Source organism: Taudactylus pleione, unplaced genomic scaffold, assembly GCF_031769625.1.
Source record: "Taudactylus pleione unplaced genomic scaffold, aTauple2 ptg000535l, whole genome shotgun sequence".
NCBI lineage: Eukaryota > Metazoa > Chordata > Amphibia > Anura > Myobatrachidae > Taudactylus > Taudactylus pleione.
Window position 1 is genome coordinate 3,724,767 of NW_028284937.1, and position 18,744 is coordinate 3,743,510.

Genomic DNA, 18,744 nt, shown 5'->3' on the forward strand with positions numbered 1-18,744 from the left:
GGCCCCGCCCCAACATAGTCGCGCATGCGCAGTGCTGAGTTTTGACGGGGCAGTGGGGGAAACAGGGGGATTCAATATACTCTGCGGGGTAGCGGGAGGGTAGAGCTTATAGTAGGAGGCTCCAGCGGAAATCAGAAGGGTAGGCAACCCTGAGATAAATTCGTAACAAATTCTCTTTAATTTCATGTAAATAAAGTGTTTAAAAATAATTATGCTGTCATATTACTTAGCACACATTCTCAGCGGGGAGACTTGCTTAGCACACAGTCACTGTGGAGGGACTTTTGAACTACCTGTATGTGCATTATGAAATGGAATACACTTATCAAAGTACAGCATATAACAGATGATAACTCTCCATACTTGCCAACTCTCCCTGATTGTCAGAGAGACTCTATGAAATAGCAGCAATCTCCCTGACTCCCTGAAGAGTCTATTAATCTCTCTGATTGCATCATACCCCCATTATGAAGCATGTGTTATATATACACACACACACACACACACACACACACTAACAGAGGGCTGGGATGAGCCAGGAGTGGCTTATACCAGAAGGCCGGGGGTGTGGCAGAGTTTATTTAGGTGTTGGGTTGCAGGCTTTAGGCCTCTTTCCTGAAGAAAATTTGCCCGTCCGCCCTTCCTAGTGCTTGTTTGTTGTTAGCTATTGTTTTGGGTGTGAAAGTACAGCTTATCATCAGCCCGGGTGCAGTTGGTGTATTGGGTGCACTCACCTTCTAGTAATTGTGGAAAATACTGTACCACCTTTACGGGGGCAGTATGGCCATCTCCGGATGGGATTGGGAGAGTTGAAGGTTTGTGCCCTAGTGTTTGTTTTTTGCATCCACATGGGTGGACACCGCCCTCTATGCAGTGTTTGGTTGTTTCGTTTGCATTGTTGGGCTGCTCTGTGTAGGGGCCGTCCTATCCAGCCACCATACAATATTTAAAAAATAAAATAAAATTCTTCAAATAAATAGCTGACCTTTTTAATTCCATTTCTGTCTCCGTCTGTTTATTTTAGATAAGTTTTGGTTATGTATGATGATCACACACCCACGACACACCTCAGCCGTTACTAGGTTTATACATTCAAATGGGATCATTAGTATAATTTCCCTGTATCGGTTATAAGTATCACTGGGTTTTAATCAATAAATAGATCTTTCTAACTGCTTTGGGGCTCATTTACATTTGGATGTAAGTCAATTTTATGTCACGCCTCTCAGATGTAGCAGTACGCGTCCACTTTACCACCGCGGCCCGAGCTCATAGGCGTTGCTTTCATAATCTCCTTGAAATGCTTTTTCAAAAGTAGGCAAGCATGCCCCCCAGTCATAGCACTCAGCACATTGCTGCACTGTGACTGCAGTACCGACTATACTTACCCACATTCTGGCAGCCTCCTCCGGGCCATTAGCTGTTGTCTCCTAGAACTACAATTCCCAGCATCCCCCGCATCTTGCTTCCCTCATCTTACCCTGTGTTTGGCTGCTAGTTGCAGAATGAATACCAGGCCAGGAGCACCAAATTGCCCTGCAAACCCCATAAATTGTGAGTACATGTTTGTGACATAACTTTTATTTGTGCATGCAGAGAAATATATATATATTGGGGGGCACCAGAACCTTTTTTTGGCAGGGGGAGCAAAATCTATAGTTATGCCACTGCAGTATGATAATACCATTGATAAGTTACCTTTCTAATTCAAGATGTAAACATAAATTACATGATTACGCAAAAAACAATTTTTAGTTGTTTTCTATGTTTGAAATGTGACAAGTTTCCTTTCCTCCTTTCTTTTTCTATCAAGGAGTGTCAAATGGAAAAGAATCGTTTACAAGAACAACTTTCACAGACCCATGAGGACCTGGCCATGTAAGTTTGGCAGTGAAGTAATCAGAGGGTTTTATATTTCAGGATGAAGACTTTTCTGCTGCTCTATGGCTCATGATTACGCTTTTATATTGGCATTAAGGCCGGAATTCAATTGTTTTCGTGGCCCGCATCTCCCGTCTAAAGTGACAGGACTTTGCGGGCCACTATTCAATTGTTCCAGTTTTTCGTGTTGATCGCGCCCAAAGTGGTCGGGTTTAGCCGCGTAAAGCAGCTAAACCCGACCAAAGTGCTGGGCGCGATCGCGAAAAGTGATGTTTGGGCACCCAAACATGTCACTTTTCGCACATTTCAGCTCTCACCCCCCTGGGGCTGCGAGCTGAAATGTAGCGCTGTCAGCTGATTGTGCCCGACAGGAGCAAGAATTGAATAGCTCCGTCGGGCGCGATGGGGGCAGGAATCAATTGAATTCCGCCCTAAGCTGTACTAATTAGCGGAACTACCTGCAGCACAGAGATATTAGTGCACAAGGAAATAAGTTGCATTTGTATATTTAAAATGTGCACAATTTAACAGGGGCATCTACAGTCTTATAAAAACTTTAAGATTGTTGATATAAATGCCGAACTTCCCTCTGGCCGATCCTGGAGAAGTAGATGCCAGAGACAACTGAACACAATGACACAATTCACAGCAAATTGTGTCATCACGTCCTCGCTTCATTGCAGAAGTGGACGGGAATGCGGGAGGGTTGTCTAGAATAGCAGGATCCTGAGAGTGCTACCCAAAATTCGTGAACCTCCTGTACATTCCAGGAGAATAGGCAAGAATTCATGACTATCAGTGCGTATGTGCTTGTTTTTCTTAGAAACTACTTTCTAGATGAGAGCAATTATCACTTAATGTGACGTGATGCTCCTGTCACACTAATGCAGAAAAATCGTGGCATCAAGAAAGCCTGTGTATGAACCAAAGCATTGCATAAAAAAAGAAAAGAAAATACGCTACACCAGAGGTTCTCATACACGGTCCTCAAGGCTCCCAAACAGTTCAGGTTTTAGAGATATCCATGGTTGAGCACAGGTGGTTAAATCAAATTAAGAGATGGACTAATTAAGTCACCTGTGGTCATGCATGGATAGCTCTAAAACCTGAACTGTTAGGGAGCCTTGAGGACCACGTTTGGGAACCTCTGCTCTACACACCAAGAATACTGATAATCAAAACATTTATAACAACTTCTAACAATTAACATGAAGTTTAAATAAGTTCTTAGTACATATTTTGCACAAAAAAGTATGCCCACCTACCACGTCAAGGTAAACCTAATCAGGTGGGTCCCTAACATCCCTGATACTGACACCAATACATCTTAGCTCAGCTTAGATGGAACAGTGGCCAATACCACACAGCATGCTGCAAAGGTCGCTTGGTATTGACGCAAGTTGCTATACATGCGACATGTCTGAGCTCACAACAAGGATAATCGCACATAATGTAAAATTCTAAACCACTGAAGGCCATGTCTTTGTTCACTAAATTAAAAGTATGCAAAATAATTGTACTGTATATAATGGACAAGCCAGAGTATTTTGTGAACACCTAAGGAAAGCGTTCTTTGCCGTCTCTTTACAGACATTCACATCTTTCCCAGAACCAGTGTTCCATCATTCCGTCAGCCCAGTCTGTATGTAAGGAGCTGGAAGAGATACAAGAGGTAAGCAATGTAATACATCAGCACAGCCAATTACATGGAAACTATTATAGCCCCGCTTGCTGTGGAAAATAAGTCGATGCCATTGTTGTCCAATGCAATGATATTGTAAATTCTATACTATTACCTTGAAAGTTAAGTTTAAAAAAAATCTTATTTCAAATGTGAATTAAATGAAATGGAATGAATTGAAATTGTCTCCATGGCAACTCACAAGGCCAGTGAAGTAAAATGTTGAATTATAGTACTAAATTTGTAGCTTTATGCACTGAAATACTGTACATCCATGGCATTAATATAATAAAAGGTGATCATTGGAGGTCATTTACAAAGCATTAAACACAGTGTGAAGCAATCTTCGGACCGCACTGTTTAGGATCGCAGAGCAAGATTTTTGTCAGAATCAGTGCAGCTAGCAAAGTACTAAATAGGAGCACTGATGCACTAAAATTAAAAAGGCGTTCTTGAAAACACATTGCAGTGCAACAAAAGATAAACACATTGAAATACATAAATATGTACTGTCACATCAAAGAAATGTTTCTTAAAGTGTCAGGGGCGGTGATATTTTGGTAGATAGTTGGATTTGGCTATGATGTTTGCACTTGAACTCATTGCACCTCTTAAACACTTTCTGTCCCTCTGCACACCTAGGTGCACTCCCAGATTACAGAGGCATGTTCCCAGAGTGAAGCGTAGGTATGCACTTTGGGCCTGATCCAATCCGACCCAAAAGTCAATGTTTTACACAGATTGAGTGATTGTCCACCATTACACATGTGTAATGCAATTACACACGCAGCGGTTGAATTGCAATTTCGATCACACAGAGAGATTTACTTGCAAAGTGATTGACAGATAGATAGTCAGCATTTGGGGGGATAACAGGTAGGACCTACAAAAACGCAGGTGTGACAGTAGTAAGGGATAGGAAGAGAAAAAGAGTACAGATAGGGCACTCTTTGGACCATGTATTATGTTAAAACTTAACTTTTAATATGTTTATAGTATAGTATATCATATAGCATTGATGAGTGAGAGATTTGTAATTCCAGTTTGTCCTGAGAAACAACAGACAATATCAGCTTACATCACCTGATGTTCCTTTCTACTATTGACTGTTTTACCATAAGGCATTGGACAGTCAATATGATAAATTATTGGGCTGATGTCTATTGCTGATAGGAAAGGGAAATAGATGGTAAGGGTGAGGTCAAGAATATAGTTCTCTAACTTGTATATGGTACAGTCAGAGCCGTAACTAGACTTTTTGGTGCCCTGTGCCATAGAGAGCATTGGTGCACCTCCCCCCCCATTTTTTAAATAGGGACATAAGATAGTGCACCTGAAAAAGGGCCATGGCCTCATGGAGAAGGGCCAGGGAAGAGATAGGGGAGGCCAGGAGATGCTGGGGATAAAAGAAGAGGAAGTTACAAGTGAGAATGATAATAAACAGAAAAAGTGTCAGGTCCAAACAGCGCCCCCTGCCCTGCAGTGCCTTGTGCCATGTCCAGGGCCGAAACTAGGATATCTGTCACCCGGGGCAAAGCAGCATTTTTGCGCCCCCTCCCTTCTTGTACCTGGATTTTGTCCTTGCTCCTCCATAACGCAGTGCACTAGTCAAACGTCCCTGGTATAGTGACATATTATTCCACACACCATAATGCCCAGTACACATTATGCTACACACTGCAATGCCTATTACCAAAGTGCCACTTACATATTTGCCCGACACCATTTTATGCCCCACAGTAAGGCTTCTAATTACTTCAAAATTACCTGCTCCTTGTCAGGGGTTTTATGCTCATTACCAGGGGTTCCATGCTTCTGTGCCAGGGGGTTTCATGCTCGTTGCCAGGGGGTTTCATGCTTGTTGCCAGGGGGTTTATGCTCGTTGCCATGGGTTTCATGCTCATTGCTATGGGGTTTATGCTCATTGCCAGGGGTTACATGCTCGTTGCCATGGTGTTTATGCTCGTAGCCAGGGGGTTTATGCTCGTAGCCAGGGGGTTACATGCTCGTTGCCAGGGGGTTACATGCTCGTTGCCAGGGGGTTACATGCTCGTTGCCAGGGGGTTACATGCTCGTTGCCAGGGGGTTACATGCTCGTTGCCGGGGGTTTCATGCCCATTGCTATGGGGTTTATGCTCGTTGCCAGGGGGTTTCACGTAGAAGATGCAGCTTTCAGCATCTTCTCCCGGCACTTGTGCTGGCCTAACAGACATTACATGTTCAGTAGGACCTCTAGTGTCTGTCTCCTCCTTGGCTGCGGCCATTTTTGGATGGCCATTTTCAGCAAAGTCCATTCGGACGGCTGGAAGAGGAGCTAGCATTATCCTGAGAGTCACCAGCATCACAACTTCTGGACCTTGGCTTTATGTCAACCGACAACATACTGGCACAGTCACCCTCAGATTCCAGACTCCCGTGTCCATGTAGGATGCTTGAATATTTACTCCATTGATCCACATAATTTATCTCACGGCTTTGATGGCTATCTGCCACTTCATTAAGGCATAGATCTCTTGGATTTTCTTGTGCTCCGAATTTTTGAGCCTTGAAAATATAATGAACAATTTCAATATGTTTAACCAGCACAGGTTGAAGTTCACTCTCCACAGAGGTATTTATTTTCCAATTCACTTTAGCTGGACTATTGTTTCAAGCTTTATCATGTGAGACCACTCCACTTCCTCATAGACAAATCCAGCAGCACTGCAAATTACATCCTGCTTGCATGAAGGCATTGTTTCACATACATGAGTATGATTCTTTACGAGACTCCCAGAATTAACTTTCTCCAAGGTTCTGCTTTGCCCTGCAAAACTGTGTGATTGAGTCACTTCTCACCACACTGAACACTCGGCAACAAGAGAGTCTCATCCTTTGAAGCCATCACTATCTCCATAGACTTCTGTACATCCTGTACCTTTGCTTCACAGGTCATGCGATCACAATCTGTATACGTCAGTTCTTTATTATCAACTTTGTACACAGTTTTGCAATCTGGACCTGTGCCCCTTTTGGAAGACTTCATACCCTTAGCTATCACTGCAAGCTGAAAGTCACTGCAAGGAATCTCATCCACTTTTCCAAGACGGACCTTTAGGGAATTTCCCAACTCTGATACTTCTGTCCCTTCTTGTACACTGGTATCGTTAATGAGGACATCTCTATGGTCCCATTGCTGCTGGAAGACATCATTCTGGAACATCTTACTTAGTTCCCGCAATTCATTGTTTGTCCGTTGCTCCTCACACAGGACACTCGGCACCGGTAGCATATCACTCTGCGTGCCAGCCTTTTCAGGATCAACTTGAACCAATTGCTGCTTGTGGATATGTACTTCTGCCACACTGGGTTCAGCAAAGACATCGGATGCCATTTTAGGTCCAGAATCCAACTTCAGAATGTTATTTAACTTCTTTTCCTCTTCTGATTTTCCCACTACCGTGTGGAACTTTATTTGAGCCATAGACAGCTGCTTTTCCAGCTGGGCAATTTTCGCCATGGCGCTTTCCAATTGTTCTCCAATTGCCGCAGACTGCGCTCCACAACTTCATGTTCAGCAAGTCTCAACTTTTGTACAATTATTTCAGACTCTGCCACGTCCAATTCACTCTGTAACTCCAGTTCTTTGGTACTCCTCTCCACTTGGAATCTTTGCAACTGGTTCTGTGTACTTAGTAAATACTTCTCCAGGTTCTCACTTTGTTCTTGCAACTTCCAAGCCCTGTCATGGGCAAGCTTAAGCTCTTTCTCTAAATATTCATTTTGCTTGGTGGCTTTTTGCAGACTTTCCTCCAGGAACACATTTCTTTCCATCAGACATTCTGAAACTGCTCTAGCTGCAGCTAAATTGGATTGGAGAGTTTGTACTTGCTCCTTACAGCTGACTTTAAGATGGACCATCTCCATCTCTTTTCCTGCATGGTCAGTTTCCCACTGAGCACGAGTCTGCAGCATCTGGAGATGCTTCTCTTTCACTTCACAACACTCTAAAGCCAAATAACTTTTCTCCAATTTACAAGTCTTAAGCTTTACGTGTGTGGACACAATCAGAGTCTTTCTCCCTTCAACAGCAGAGCCAGAACTGCCACTTTCACTTGCGTGCGCTCTGCATCACTTTGATGTATCTGGACACCTTCTTTCAATTCTTCTACTTCCTGCTGAAGTACCACACACTTTTGCTGAAATTCCACAACATCTCACTCTAATACATCATTCTTTGCTAGGAGCGCATCATTCTCATACTTTGCAACACTTTTGAAAAGTTGAGCTTCCTCAAGGCGTTCAGACATAGCTGTCCATTAGAGGTCTGTCTCTTTAAGAACTTCACGTTTTTTTATTTCTTGCTGCTCAAATGCCATTTTCAAAGTGGACAATTCACTCCCTAATTTCTTTTCAGCTTGTTCGTGAACATTTCTCTCATCAACCAATTGTTCCATTAAGTCATCAACCCTCCCAGCATAATACGAATTGCCTTCATTCAAAGCTTTACGCATACTGTCAAATTCCTCCAGGCTGATATAGTCCTTTCTGGACGGACCTTGCACCATACAGTGACATCTTTATTCTGCTTTGTAAATATCTCTTTCAACGGAATAACACTGTTTACCCCATCAACTTGAAAGGATTCACCACAGAGGATTTCAAACAGCCTTAAATCCCTTTCATGTAACTGACTTTCTTCACATTCAGACTGTAAAATCCAGCCCGGGTTTTCCATACCTCTAGATTGAGAATGAAACATTTTAGAATATTTATTTTTGTTTCCCATAATTCTTGGCACAAAAATACACAGAAACAACATGTTTTTGTTTTCACTCTATCACACTTTGTCTTCACAAGTATTTTTAACACAGCAAAACATTTTTTTTTCATGTGGCACTACAATTACCAGCATGTATCAAGCAGTCTCAATAGCCTTTCAATAGGAACCTCTGCTCTCTTCACAGACACAGTATATACTTGCACTTTTCACTTGTACAGCATAATATAACACAGCACCTGCTTTCTTTTCTGTGGAACTACAATGTCCAGCAATCAACACAGCACTTGCTCTGTTCTTTGCAAAAGAAATGTCCAGACCAGATAATTAGACACACCTTGTCTTAACGAGCTTGAGGATTTCAACAGCACTTTAAACCACACAACTTCTTTTAACCCCTCCAATGCTGAGGGAAAGTGCACATTTCATTTAACAGACAATATACTTGCAGCAATAGTGCACATTTGCAGACAAATTTTGTTTAAACAAAACTTCACTCACCACCCTGATGAGCTTTGCACAGTTGAGTCCACTATGCAGGTGCAGTGAGCCTCCTTTGGCTGGAGAGTCCAATTATGCAGTTCAACAAGCATCCATACTTCCAATTGTATTCCACAGTTTCTGCAGCACAGATATTTTGTGTAGAATCTTTGTGCCCGTATTCTCCACCATATTGTGATGTCTTGGGGTTAATTAGCTCGGCAGAGGGTGAATGGGTGCAGTGTTTAGGTGCTTAATGAGGGTCCACACACAGCTTTCAGGCAAAAATAAACGAGGTGATGCTTTACTTTCAGCATAAGAAATCAGGAAACAGAAAATAACAAACAAACCTAGCCCTTGTTTAGGGCGCTAGCTCACTTCTTCAACACTCTCTGTAAGGGAGCAGCTAGTCTGCCAACATAGTCTCTGAGATGGTGGTCCTTCCTGCCACATGCAGGACTGGACCTGGCCTCCTGGCCTGGTATAGCTTCCTCAGCCTACAAACACAGTCTCTGTGCCTTCCCTGTATCCTCCAGGTATACAGAGGCCCTGACTTCCTCAGCCTGCAGCTTACCTGCCTCAATGTCACTCAGTCTGAGAGTTTGTGGTCCCCCCTTGCCTCCTGCAAGGTCCAGACACCAGCCTCCTGGCCCCCAATGGCTCGCTCAGCTTCACTGGGCTCTCTGCTGCCACAATCCCACAGCAGCCTGACTGGTCTGCCTTCACATCAGCCCACACCAGAGCTCTATCCACAAGGCAGCAATTAGGCATCTTCCCACAATGCTTTTCTAGCCTGTGTGGGTGGATCTCCCCTGCCCCACACAGAATCTGCTGCTCACCAGTGCCACCTCTGGTGATACTGCCACAATATATATATATATATATATATATATACAGTCATGTGCATAAATATTGGGACATTGACAGAATTTTCATATTTTGGCCTCTATTCACCACCACAATGGCCTTGAAATGAAACAAAATGTGCTTTAACTGCAGACTTTCAGATTTAATTTGAGGGTAATTACATCCAGATCAGGTGAACTGTGTAGGAATTACAACGGTTTCTATATGTGCCTCCCACTTTTTAAGTGGCCAAAAGTAATGGGACTATCAACTCAAAAGCTATTTCATGGACAGGTGTGGGCTATTCCCTCATTATTTCATTATCAATTAAGCAGGTAAAAGTTCTGCAGTTGATTCTAGGTGTGACATTTGCATTTGGAATCAATTGCTGTCGACTCTCAATATGAGATCCAAAGAGCTGTCACTATCAGTGAAGCAAGCCATCATTAGGCTGAAAAATCAAAACAAACCCACCATTGGTGAGCCTCAAAAACAGGAAGACCAGATTAGAGTTTGCCAAACAACATCTAAAAAAGCCATTACAGTTCTGGAACAACATCCTATGGACAGATGAGACAAAGATCAACTTGTACCAGAGTGATGGGATGAGAAGAGTATGGAGAAGGAAAGGAACTGCTCATGATCCAAAACATACCACCTCATCAGTGAAGCATGGTGGTGGTAGTGTCATGGCCTGGGCATGTATGGCTGCCAATGGAACTGGTTCCCTTGTATTTATTGATGATGTGACTGCTGACAAAAGCAGCAGAATGAATTCTGAAGTGTTTCTGGCAATATTATATGCTCATATTCAGTCAAATGCTTCAGAACTCATTGGACGGCACTTCACAGTGCAGATGGACAATGACCCGAAGCATCCTGCAAAAGCAACCAAAGAGTTTTTTAAGGCTAAAAAGTGAAATGTTATGCAATGGCCAAGTCAATCCCCTGACCTGAATCCGATTGAGCATGCATTTCACGTTATGAAGAAAAAAAAAAAATGCCCCAAGAACAAGGAGGAACTGAGGACATTTACAGTAGAGGCCTGGCAGAGCATCACCAGGGATGAAACCCAACATCTGGTGATGTCTATGCGTTCCAGACTTCAGGCTGTAATTGCCTGCAAAGGATTTGCAACAAAGTATTAAAAAGTGAAAGCTAGATTTAGGATTGTTTAGTTTGTCCCATTACTTTTGGCCCCTTAAAAAGTGGGAGGCACATATAGAAACCGTTGTAATTCCTACACCGTTCACCTGATTTGGATGTAATTACCCTCAAATTAAATCTGAAAGTCTGCAGTTAAAGCACATCTTGTTTGTTTCATTTCAAAGCCATTGTGGTGGTGAATAGAGGCCAAAATATGAAAATTCTGTCAATGTCCCAATATTTATGCCCCTGACTGTATATATAATATATATAATTTACTTTCCCATAATATAAGTTTAGTCATTGTAGTCACATTTAAACCAGCATACATATGTGTTTGATTACAGTTACACAGTGAACATTAATATTTAGAGGAACAATGAAAATCCTGTAATATGATCCCTTAAAGTAAGTTATGCTCTCATCATAGAGAAATGCCCAGCTCTCATCATAGAAAATTGCCCAGTGTTTGTACATATAATTTGTAGATTTCTATTACCTTGTCAATACATGAAAAAAATAATTCAGTCATAAATCACCTTAGTGCAGGGGTGTCCCGCCCTGCGCAAAAGCTGGGCACCCGTGGAAATTTCACGCGTTTCGCCTGGGAGGCTTGCTCAGGTTTCATATCAATTGTTACATACTTTATATATTAAATTCTGCTGAGTATATTATTTATATGGTGACTTTGTGTTGTATTTTGTGGGTATAAATATTTATATTCATGACACGGGGGCTGTTTTTCTGCCCATTTATTTGTTGTATATAGTGGGCACTGGCATGGTATTCATAGTATTTACTTTTTTGCCATCCCATATTTGCTAAATATATTCCTCTTTGCTAACTGAGCCAAATGTTAAGTACTAAGGGGCACAGAGGGCCCACTGCCCCAGTCTGTGTCATCTCCCACAGTGTGTGACAAAAAGCTGCTCATCACGGTTAGGTCAAATAGTTTCAGTTTTGGTGAGATCCTGGAATATTTATAACTTTTACTTGTTGTAAAAACAAACTTGTATTTTCAGGTTAGTGGGCCATAAGGCGGTTGAAGGTATAAAGTTAATTGCAATTAGGATCATTTATAGCCTTTAGTGGAACATTAGGCCTGATTCAGAGTTGCACGCTGTAGACACAACTGCTGTATGTACATATCCTAATACTGGAGGAAGCGTCCTGTGTAAATAGACTCCTCCTGCAAGCTTCTGTGATCTGCTGCTGCATCCAAGAACACACCATCGGATCATCTGCAAAAACATCGGCCATCTGAGTGGCCCTCAGTTTAGTCAGGATGGTCGGTGTTTTCACTCTGCCGGGGCCAGGAAATCTGCGTTGGAAGCAGGGCCGGCTCCAGGGATCGAAGCATTCTTTGCTAGCTCTGTTAATAGCGCCCTATATTCCAGAATTGGGGGCATGGTCTAATTACCATAGGCCACGCCCCCTACGTGATGTTATTTGGAGCCGTGCCCGCGTGGCACGCCTCCAAATAACTTCAGGCTGGGGGTAAGCCCAGCACAGCACAGCATCCATTCAGCTACTCCGGGGTCTGGCACCGCCGCACAGCCTCCCGATTTGATCACCCGCGGACCACTCAGCCCACGGGTGGAACAGTGGGACAGTACTGAAATCGGGATGTTGGGTAGGTGCCCCTGTTCGACCGCACTGGCCGAACACCCCAAGAGTCGGCCCTGGTCGGAGGATTAAGACCCTGGAATAAGCATGCCTGGCCAGGTCATCCCCATTTTGCAAAACTCACATCAGTGCCACCTCCATCCTGCCCCCTAAATGGCTACAGCACGTCAATCATGGTATGGCTTGAGGGCTTGAGGGCACTGCGCAAAAGGAGACCTGCACATGCACAGTACTGACCCTGCTCGTGGGCCGATCTCTCACCATCGATGTTGTATGCAAACCATCGGGGTTGCGTAACACACTGAGTCAGGCCCTTTGTATTTGATGTAGACAGTTGGGAATTCAAGTTTTATTTTCTTAATTAGAAATATTGGTGATAATCAGCAGAAGGAAAATGGTATTTACTGTACCTACCAGATGCTTGCAGTTATGCATCACAAATAGGCTGGTGTATGTTTTGTTTGTCCACTGACCAGTCATATTGCACTGCTTATATGTAGTATTTATGTTCCCCACAGTGGAGACAGAATCCAAAGTTTGGGCCTCTTTGTGGTATATCTGAATATATAAATTCCCTGGATGCTGACATGACGGTGGAGGATATTTTGAACAAGGCAGAAATAACGGTGAGAGTTACAGAGTTACATGTGTGTGTAATGTATCTTATTCTAGGTATGCAGTTGGGATGCCGACGGTCTAAAGGTTAAGGTTAGGCACTTGGGGGGGAGAGGTTAGGGTTAGGCACCCCTAAGGGAGGGTTAGGGTTAGGGGGGGAGGTTAGGTTAGTCAGTAGCAAAAATACTTACCTGTCGGGATCTTCACTGCCGGTCTTTCGCTGTCGGCTCTTTGGCTGGCCGGCGGTAAATCATACCGATTCCCTTATTCTATTAGTGCATTAGGCCTCATTTCCTGACGTTAGGTGATAAATTTCCATTGAACCACAGAAATACCAACACCAATCAGCAATGAGCTTTTATCTGTCTAGTGCACAATAAAATCAAGTGCCTTATCGGCTTCTGTGGTTCAGTGCAAATTTTTCTCTTAGAGGCAATGTGCCGGGTAAACAATATTTTGGGTTTTCTTATCAATTAGAATTAAGCAGTGGCTTATCTGTAATTGGGTGCAAGGTGTACAGTGTCTTGAGTCGTGCGGCCCACATTGCACACATTATATTTACTTAGCTGGCTGCCGCCTCCATTATTAACTGGCATCATAATACAGTAGATAATGCAAGGGCCATATTTTCACGGTGGTAGGGGTCACGGAAATTTGCACACAGCTCCCCCTACTGTCTTAAAGGTCCTCTGGATATAAGCGAAATATTTGTATGCTCTACAAATTTGTTTGTGGCAACTTCTCACTGAGAAGAGATACCTGGTTCTAATAAGCCATATATGGTTCATTCTCGGCCATTATAATTTAAGGAACAATGCATCTGCTATTACTTGCTACTAATAGTGTTAGTTATGTCTTTTTAAGAAGAAAGTGTAATGCATATCTAGCTAATAAATATTTTCATGTATAAATGAAAAGCCTTATGCCATTTTTTATCTTAAAAACAGACTGATATAATACAATTTTTTTTTAATACATTTATTTATTTGTTTGCAAATAAAGCGCAGCCAGTGTGCTTTCTCTTTTCTTTTCTGTTGTTTAATATATTAAACCAGACTAGCAACTGGCTTATATCTGGCTTGCAGTATTATTGGCAATATTTACTAATATTTACTGGTCACATTGATTGTAAAGGGCCCCATACACAGTGCGATATGCACTCAGCGATGCACGATCTGACGGCGGACATAATGGGTGGTCCCCACACATGGAGCGATCCGCTGCCCGACCGCCAGATAAGTCAGCCCCCCCTCCACCCCGCATAGACTAGCATGAGATCGTCCGTCGATGCCCAGATCTCTTGTGCAGACAGAAAGATCTGGAGGAGCGACGGATGACCTCACAGGAGCGCACAGTGGCCGATATCATGCCCACACACGGAACGATATAGCTGCGATATTGTTCCAATCCGTCGGATCGCCCGCTATATTTCTATGTGTGGGGGCCCTTTAGTAATATTCAAGGAGCTGGGATTAGGAACAACCTGTGCCAGCTGAATGTCTCCATTAGTAAAGTAAGTATGAATACTTAAAAGGGACAATCCAGAATGTTTGATCCAGTGGCGAAACACGGCATTGCCAGGCTCCATAGCAAAAGAGCAGATTGTAGGCCTTTACTAAGCATACATGGAACTAGTGTATACGCAGTAATAGTGTTCCAACTAGCCTTCATTAGCAGGGAGCCATGCCCTGCCCATTTAAAAAATGTGAAATGCATCCTGCCCTTAATTGCAACACCCTGCTGACCTCCTGCTGTCATGCTGACTTCACGCCACTCTCCAGCTGCCAAGCTGACCTACCATTGACCTCCCGCCGCTCTCCAGTTGCTGCGCTGACCTCAAGCTGAATTCCGGACAAGGACTAGGTGACCTCTAAAGTTTGGAGAGAGCAGTGATTGGATTAGGGTTTTTTTGTGCCTTCTCCTGTACTATCTGGTGAGAGAAAGGGGTGCTTGGTTTGCCTTTTCACTCCGAGGCAAACCCAGCCACCTTGTCTGTCTCCAAATAGCAGAGGAGATGGCAGTGTTGTAGGGTCAGCAGGTCCCGTCAGCTGATGGAGAGGCATATCCTCCTAATCGTATACCTCCAGAAAGTAACAAAAAAAATTATGTAGCTGCATTCACAGAACTTTACTATACCATATGAACTTTATCATTATCCCTCCCTCCTAATGTGGGGTGGTCTGATTGCATGTGAGGAGGAATGAGGAGTCCTGAAGGGGAATGTGAGATTGTCTGGTGGGTATTAAAGGTGCATGTGGGGTGGTCTGATTGTAGGTGGGGGTTGAATAGGAAATATTGAAATATTACATATAATACTATGCTACACATAAGTGCCCACAATTGGCTACGCAGCTGTAGCGACACGTAGCAAACAGTTGCGCTTAAAAATGTAAATGTGCCCTCCTCATTGATTAGCACCCTGCCTGAAAAAACCTCAAGAGTGAACACTAAGTAAAGTCTGTTGGATTGAAAAGGAGGAGAAGGATAAAGCAGGAGGACAGAGAAGGATGGAGGAGGTGGAATCAGTAGGATAGAGAAGAATATATTGGGGGGGGCAGGGGCATAAGAGGAGGGAGGAAGATAGAGAAGGATGGAGGTGGGGAAGCAAGAGGGTTAAGAAGGATGGAGAAGGTGGAAGCAGAAAGATAGAGAATAATGAAGAAGGTGAAGCAGTAGAATAGAGAAGGATGGAGGAGAGGGAAGCAGTCGGATAGAGAAGGATGGAGGAGGGGAAGCGGGAGGATAGGGGGGGATGAAGAAGGAGGATGGAGGAGGTAGAAGCAAAAGGATAGAAAAAGATGGAGTAAGAGTATAGTGAAGGATGGAGGAAGGGAAGCAGAAGGATAGATAATGCTGGAGGAAGCAATAGAATGCAGATGAATGAAGGAGGAAAAAGCAGTAGGATAGTGAAGGATGGAGGAGAGGGAAGCAGGAGGATAAAGAACGATGGTGGAGAGAGAAGTAGTAGTGTATAGAGCAGGATAGAAGAGGGAGAAGCAGTAGGATAGATAAGGGTGGAGGAGGAGGCAGTAGGATAGAAATGGATGGAGGATGAGGTAGCAGTAGGATAGAGAAGGACAGAGAATGATGGAGGAAAGCAGGATGATAGAGAAGGATGAAGGAAGGAGTTGAAGTAGTATATAGAGAAGGATGAAGGAGAAAGCAGTAGAATAGAGAAGGATGCAGAAGGTGGAAACGGTAGTAGTAGTAGTATATAGAGAGGTATGGAAGAGGGGGAAGCAGGAGGATAGAGAAAGATGGAGTAGGGGAAACTAGTAGTATATAGTGAGGGATGGAATAGGGGAAACAGGAGGATAGAGGAGGAAGCAGTAGAATAGAGAATAACGGAGAAGAGAGAAGCAATAGAATAGAGATGGATGAAGCAGGAGGATGTGGTAGGATAGAGAATGATGGAGTAGAAGGAAGCAGTAGGATCAAAAAGGATGGAGGAGAAGGAAACAGTAGGATAGAGAATGATGGAGGGGGAGGAAGCAGGAGGATAGAGAAGGTTGTAGAAGGAGAAAAATGCAGTAGGATAGAGAATGATGGAGGAGGAGGAGGAAGCAGTAGGATATAGAGGAATGGAGGAAGAGGGGGTAGTAGGATTATAAAGACAGATGGAGGAAAGAGAAACAGAAGTTTAGAGAAGGATGGCAGAGAAGGATGGCAGAGAAGGATGCATGGTGAGGAAGCAGGATAGATAAGGATAGAGGAAGAGGAAACAGCAAGAAAGAGGATGGAGGAGGAGGAAGCAGGAAGACAGAGGATGGAGGAGAAGGGAGAAGGATAGAGAAGGATGGAGGAGGGAGAAGCTGGAGGATAGAGAAGGATGGAGGGGAGGAGGAAGCAAGAGGCCATAGAATAGATGTATGAAGGCAGTGGCGTAACTAGGGCAGGGCGAGCGGGGCACGTGCCCTGGGCACCATGGGACTGGTGGCCGGGTTCTTTTTTTGTGTGTGTGTTTTTGGGGGAAAGCCGCAGGCCACGGCACCTGCACGTCCTAGTTACCCAGTGTAGTGCCGACCGCAGTGAGTGCAGTCAGCGCTACACATTTACACAGGACCGGCACTAGGCTTCCCAGCGCTGGTCCTGTGCTGCACAGCTGAGCCCCTTCCCTCCCCCTGAGCGCTTGCCCAATAGCGCCAGGAGGAGGGTGGCACATCACCGCTGTGTGGCGGCAATGTGTGTATAAATCAGCGGCCAATGAGAGTCAGACAGACTCTCATTGGCTGCTGCTGCTGCACACACATCTCCGCCAGTGCTGGCGGAGATGTGTGTGTTAAACAGCAGCCAATGAGAGTCAGATAGACTCATTGGCTGCTGCAGTGCCCACTGCAAGAGCCGGCTCTTTTCCGGCTCCTGCAGTGGGTAATGGGAGAGACGTCATGACGTCTCTCCCATAATGCAGAGCGTGCCATCCCGGGAGGGCTGACGTGCGGACGGCAGGAGCGGGAGCCGGAGCGTGGATGCAGGTAAGTTTTTTATTTTTTTGCTATGTATTTGGGGGGGGCACTTTATAAAGGGGGCAGTAATCGGGTTGACTACTACTGGGGGCAGTAATCGGGGGCACTACTACTAGGGGCAGTAGTTGGGGGCACCACTGGGGGGAATCTCTACTGGGGGCACTAATTGGGGGGACCTCTACTGGGGGCACTAATTGGGGGGACCTCTACTGGGGGCACTAATCAGGGGGACTACTACTGGGGGCACTCCATCAGGGACCACTACTGGGGAGACTACTACTGGGGGCACTATATAAAGGGCACTGCATAGGGGGGACTACTACTGGGGGCACTATATAAAGGGCACTGCATAGGGGTGACTACTACTGGGGGCACTATATAAAGGGCACTGCATAGGGGGGGGACTACTACTGGAGGCACTATTTAATGGGCACTGCATGGGGGGACTGCTACTGGAGGCACTATATAAGGGGCACTGCATAAGGGGGGTCTACTACTGGGGGCACTATATAAGGGGCTTACTACTGGAGGCACAAGGGACACTGCACTGGGGGCACTAAATAGGGATGACCAAGGGGCATCAAGGGGCACTGGATAGTGGGGACCACTACTGGGGGGCTGCATAAAGGGGATTACTATTGGGGGCACTGTATAAGGGGCACAACTGGGGGCCTGCATAAGGGAGACCACTACTGGGGGCACTGTATAAGGGGAATTAATGGGGAGCTGCACAAGGAGGACCACTACTGGTGGTACTGTACAAAGGGCACTACTGGGGGCCTGCATAAGAGCCACCACTACTGGGGACATTGGATACTGGGGGTACTGTACAAGGGGCACTACTGTGGGCCTGCATAAGAGGGACCACTACTGGGGGCACTGCATAGGGCTGACTGTATAAGAAGCACTACAGGGGTTAAGGTGCATATGGAAAGGAATGTTAAGCGTGATGAGAAAGGGGTATATGTGTCCTGTTGACACGCCCCATTGTTAAGTGACCCCGCCCATTTATTTCCACGCTCGGGCATACGGGGGGGGACTCCATTTTAAAATTTGCCCTGGGCTCCAAATACCCTAGTTACGCCACTGTATGAAGGTGAGGAAAGCTGTAGGATGGAGGAGGGTGAGTAGGAGGATAGTTAAGGATAGAAGAGAGGGGAGCATGAGGATAGAGAAGGATGGAGGAGAGGGAAGTAGTAGTATATAATGAGAGATGGAAGAGGGGGAAGTAGGAGGATAAAGACAGT

General features: G+C 44.6%; 1 protein-coding gene across 1 annotated transcript in view; it reads left to right on the top strand.

Moving 5' to 3' along the window:
• The window catches only part of KASH5 (KASH domain containing 5), a 163,526-nt gene that overhangs the window by 131,263 nt on the left and 13,519 nt on the right, over positions 1 to 18,744 (top strand). The window contains exons 12-14 of the mRNA XM_088450966.1: positions 1,814 to 1,878; positions 3,472 to 3,553; positions 12,938 to 13,045. Coding sequence (XP_088307092.1) covers positions 1,814 to 1,878; positions 3,472 to 3,553; positions 12,938 to 13,045 — 255 coding nt within the window. The remainder of the gene's footprint in view (positions 1 to 1,813; positions 1,879 to 3,471; positions 3,554 to 12,937; positions 13,046 to 18,744) is intronic.